The sequence below is a fragment of the Gadus chalcogrammus genome, chromosome 2, assembly GCF_026213295.1.
Source record: "Gadus chalcogrammus isolate NIFS_2021 chromosome 2, NIFS_Gcha_1.0, whole genome shotgun sequence".
NCBI classification, from domain to species: Eukaryota; Metazoa; Chordata; class Actinopteri; order Gadiformes; family Gadidae; genus Gadus; species Gadus chalcogrammus.
Genome location: NC_079413.1, coordinates 348240 through 353216, shown reverse-complemented (window position 1 = coordinate 353216; position 4977 = coordinate 348240). Strand labels below are relative to the sequence as shown.

Sequence of the window (4977 nt, the reverse complement as noted above, 5' to 3'; positions counted from 1 at the left end):
CAGTGTTACCCCTTATGTTTTTTTCATGACGACCAATAAAAAACGACAGTGTTACCCCTTTTGTTTCATTTGATTAAAACGATAGTGTTACCCCTTGTGGTTTTTTTCATGACGACCAATAAAAAACAACAGTGTTCCCCTTTATATATTTTTTCATGACGGCCAATAAAAAACAACAGTGTTACTACAGTGTTACAACACTTTTTTTCCCTAACTTTTCTGTATTCTTATTAAAAATAAATCCTGTTTCCTTGAATCGAAGACCGTTAGAGGAACTGGGAGCTGAGTCCCATTGAACAGCCAAAGATCCCGCACGGATGAGCCCCTTCCCACCTGCAGGAATTCATTATTCTGTTTCGTCCTCTTCGACCCCTCCGTCAATCAACAGCGTGTCTTCTTTCAATCCCCGTTTATCCATATCCAAAGTCGAAACTCATTGCAAACATTTTGTTCATTCCGTTTGTCAGAGGAAATACAACACCAGCAACTCTCACGCCCATTGGCGGTGGGTCAATATGGGGCGCTAGGGCGCCGCCTCTCCGTGAAATATTCACTTGAATATATCTGCCAACTATTAATAAACTATTATCATTACGAAATAAATCAACAAAAACACATAGCGTTTATCCTCGATTAATTGTGTGACATGCCTGTCACTGCCCAGCAACCATTTAAATGCGTCTGAACGTCAAGGATTTGGGCTAGGCTAGTTATTGGTCATTCGAAATAAAGCCGTCCTCCAAACAGGGGCGCCGGCCACGTTGAAGTCAATGTAAGCTCGCTAATTTTTTGCTGTCTATCAAGCAGAGACGGCTGTTCATTGGCGCAAGAAAATCCGCCCTCGGGTCGCACCAGTGTGCGCCCCAGGCCAATGGTATCGCTTTTTTTTTGTTGTTATCACCACATGATTGGACAATTCAGCGAATCAATCAAATAGGCTACCTCCCTCAGCAGCAATCGCGCACCACAACTGTAGAGAGAAGAGATAGATCGCTAACTAGCAGAGAGTTGTAAGCACTTTCTATCCTTTTCAGTGGAGGAATTGGACTCCCCAAGCAATGTTATACTTAAAAGGAGCAAGTAAGTTCCATATTAATTTAGTCTTTCGGCCTGTAGCATACAAACAAAATGAAGCAAGTGTCCCATATTTCTAACTGCATTTGAAGTAGACATTGAGACTCACAAAAAATGGACGCTATAGGACTGTGATCATGATTTCTCTCAATATCAGAATAACAACAATGGGTCAAATAGCAATGGCTGGTTGAATGGCCATAAAGTAGGTCTGTATATTTAGTATAAGCTTGTCTAGGCCCTGCAAGTCAGGATGTAGGCTATGAATCTGAATGAAAAGTAGGTAAATATGTAGTAGCCATCCCCAAAATGCACCAGAATACAGGAAATCAAATCTATTAAATTCAAAAACAATTATGGGGGGACCTCAGACCCCCTGTCTATTACTGTGCCCCACCAACATGTTTGATCGCCAGCCGCCACTGGTGTTGAGACATTCCCCAGCAAAACGTCTGGCTGTAGGCCTACTTAAAACATGAAACCAGACAACATGGAGTCTGGAGATGAACCACGCAAGGTAATTCTATCGTGATCCACATTGGGGGAAGCACACACAACTACAAACTACAACACAACCCAGCTGGACATATAATACTCTTTAATATATAGCTTTATTCTTTAAGAATAGAATAATCACAGAATAGTTTAAACTCTCACCTATATATGATTTCAATACATACACAAAAAATACTTTAGCTGTTTTTTCAGGTAATTTTTTCTGTCGGTCTCCTGATCGCTTTTTGCGTTAACCGATCTTTCACACGTCACATTTTCTTCTTTTTTGTGATGCCTTGAATGAGCGACAGCGCGTCTCTCTTCTGTCGCTCGGCTCTCTGCTGCCCCCTGCTGGCCTCGGCTGCTCTCACAGCTTGGATCGGCCGTTAGACTTTCCCTGGAAAGACACAAAAAGACGTTCAAAGAGATGTGATTGTAAGCCTACTTCAGCAGTTGTTAAATAATATTAAAAACAACTATGCCCAGATTAATTAAAAATAGTCAAGTGCAACGCCTACATTGGGATATTTAAATCGAACTCATGATGTCCAATGACGACTGACATCAGCAATAATGAATGAAAACACACAAACACACACTGCACCACCGGTGCTGTGTGTGTGTGTGTGTGTGTGTGTGTGTGTGTGTGTGTGTGTGTGTGTGTGTGTGTGTGTCCGGCCGGCCGACGCTGGCAGAGGGCCGGAGGTGTGAATGACCCGACGTTACAGACGCCGTTGAACCCCGAGTGGCGGGCGACGCGTCAGGGCGGCCGCTGGCGTTGAACCCTCACCTTCGGGGGACGTCCGGGCCACGAACTTCAGCACCTCGTCGAGGAGGATGACGGGGAAGGACAGCTTCAGCACCATGAGCCACTGCTCCACGTTCAGGTGGGTCAGCTTGAAGATCATCTGGGGGGCAGAGACCGTCAGAGGGGGAGCTGGGGCTCCTTCAGACCCAGACCAGAGGAGGAGCTGGGGCTCCTTCAGACCCAGACCAGAGGGGAGCTGGGGCTCCTTCAGACCCAGACCAGAGGAGGAGCTGGGGCTCCTTCAGACCCAGACCAGAGGGGAGCTGGGGCTCCTTCAGACCCAGACCAGAGGAGGCTCTGGGTCCACTCCGGGTTATCTAATGTCACCTCATAGATGCTCAATGTGGCGTTTTAAGAGAATAGCCGGTCTAATTGACCCCGCGTTATTCATACATCACCCCCCCCTCGTGACGGTGGTTATGCAACGACACCCAGAGCACCAGAAGGACTGAGGGGAGGGGGGAGGGTGGGGAGGGGGGAGGGGAGGGGGGTGAGACCAGAGAGAGCAGAGTGAGAGAACAGGGAGGGGAGTGAGCGAAGGGAGAGTGAGAGAGAGCAGAGTGAGAGAGGGCAGAGTGAGAGAGAGAGAGAGAGAGAGAGAGAGAGAGAGAAAGAGAGAGGGCAGAGAGAGAGAGAGAGAGAGAGAGAGAGAGAGAGAGAGAGAGAGAGAGAGAGAGAGAGAGAGAGAGAGAGAGAGAGAGAGAGAGCAGAGAGAGAGAGAGAGAGAGAGAGAGAGAGAGGGAGAGAGGGCAGAGTGAGAGAGGGTGAGAGCACTGAGGGGTGCGGGGAGAGAGCAGGGGTCCGGCGGACTCACAGGGAGGGGGTCCACGTAGATGATCATGAAGTGCAGGGACATGGAGAGTGTCATGGCCCCCACCAGCCACAGGTTGCTCCAGGGAGGCATGCGCACCAGGGACTGGTTCTCCGACAGGCTGGGGGAGAGGAGGGTTAGGGGGTGAGGTCAGGGCGTGTGGACCACGACACTGCAACGCCTCGGTGCTTCCAGAATGGAGGCAGGGCTGGGATAACAGGCCTAGGATAAACAGTCCCTAGTTTCAATAAAGTATCTGACTGGCAGCTGCTCAGCTGCTGGATTATGCTAACGTCATTAAGATCTACGTTTTCTAATAAAGACATGTTGGCATATTTCATGTCGACGTTTTGTACTGTCATTGTTATTTATATTTGATTCATTTCTTTGAGTTAATTGGATTATCGTTGTCGGTGTGGTCGCCATGGCGACGCGCTGACCTGTTCAGGGCGTTGCACATCTCGATGGTGACCAAGACGGACAGCGCCATGGTCATGGGGGGCGCGGCCTCGAACACGTGGCAGTGGACCCCCTCAAAGTCCTCGTTGTCATTGCTGCACTGCATGAAGTGGGACTGGAGACAGACCATCAACCATCACACTGGTACCGAGTACAGACCATCAACCATCACACTGGTACCCAATACAGACCATCAACCATCACACTGGTACCGACTACAGACTGGGTGGAGGGTACTGACTACAGACTGGGTGGAGGGTACTGACTACAGACTGGGCGGAGGGTACTGACTACAGACTGGGTGGAGGGTACTGACCACAGACTGGGTGGAGGGTACTGGGTAGAGGGTTCTGACTACAGACTGGGTGGAGGGTACTGACTACAGACTGGGTGGAGGCTACTGACTACAGACTGGGTGGAGGGTACTGACTACAGACTGGGTGGAGGGTACTGACTACAGACTGGGGGGAGGGTACTGACTACAGACTGGGTGGAGGGTACTGACTACAGACTGGGTGGAGGGTTCTGACTACAGACTGGGGGGAGGGTACTGACTACAGACTGGGTGGAGGGTACTGGGTGGAGGGTACTGACTACAGACTGGGTGGAGGGTACTGACTACAGACTGGGTGGAGGGTACTGACTACAGACTGGGTGGAGGGTACTGACTACAGACTGGGTGGAGGGTACTGGGTAGAGGGTACAGACTGGGTGGAGGGTACTGACTGGGTGAGGTAGGTCCACTCACCAGCTGGTAGAAGCTGATCATGGGTCCCTCATCACAGTACATGAACCACCAGGCAGCGGCTGCAACGGTCGCCGCGCCGACGTAACCTGCAGGGATCAAACATTAGTGCCATCCCTTATCCCTCCTCGGTGTGTGACGTTGTACTGCGTGGTTAACCACTCATCAGTTCATCTGACAGGGCGGGTTAACCACTCATCAGTTCATCTGACAGGGCGGGTTAACCACTCATCAGTTCATCTGACAGGGCGGGTTAACCACTCATCAGAGGAAACGTCCAACAGCCAATCAGAGACCCACCCCGTCCTGGGGGTAACAGTGGTGTAGGTACGAGTTGAGAGAATAAGGGAGAGGAGGAAGTCTTTCAAGCACCTGTGGGTGACAGGCAAGATGGATTCCCCTTAACCAATCAGGGACGAAAGGCCCGTTTGGTTGAACTCAATTGGTTAATACGGAGGTCAACCCGAAAGATATCCTCAGAGCGTCTCCTTCACTCGTAGCTGACGGACTGAGGATTCATATGATCAAACAGCGGATAAAAGCCTCGGCTACCCGCCCTGAAGGTAAATGTAATCTGTAAGCTGA

The 4977-nt window shown here is 49.8% G+C and overlaps 1 protein-coding gene across 2 annotated transcripts in view; it reads right to left on the bottom strand.

Annotated features, from left to right (window-relative positions):
• Window positions 1-1633: 1633 nt before the first annotated feature.
• The window catches only part of atp2a1 (ATPase sarcoplasmic/endoplasmic reticulum Ca2+ transporting 1), a 19513-nt gene continuing 16169 nt past the window's right edge, over window positions 1634-4977 (bottom strand). For both annotated transcript variants that reach the window (XM_056609372.1, XM_056609364.1), the window contains exons 21-25: window positions 4396-4481; window positions 3629-3762; window positions 3192-3309; window positions 2360-2477; window positions 1634-1966 (exon numbers count right to left, since the gene is read on the bottom strand). In XM_056609372.1, coding sequence (XP_056465347.1) covers window positions 1956-1966; window positions 2360-2477; window positions 3192-3309; window positions 3629-3762; window positions 4396-4481 — 467 coding nt within the window. In that variant the 3' untranslated portion in view covers window positions 1634-1955. The remainder of the gene's footprint in view (window positions 1967-2359; window positions 2478-3191; window positions 3310-3628; window positions 3763-4395; window positions 4482-4977) is intronic.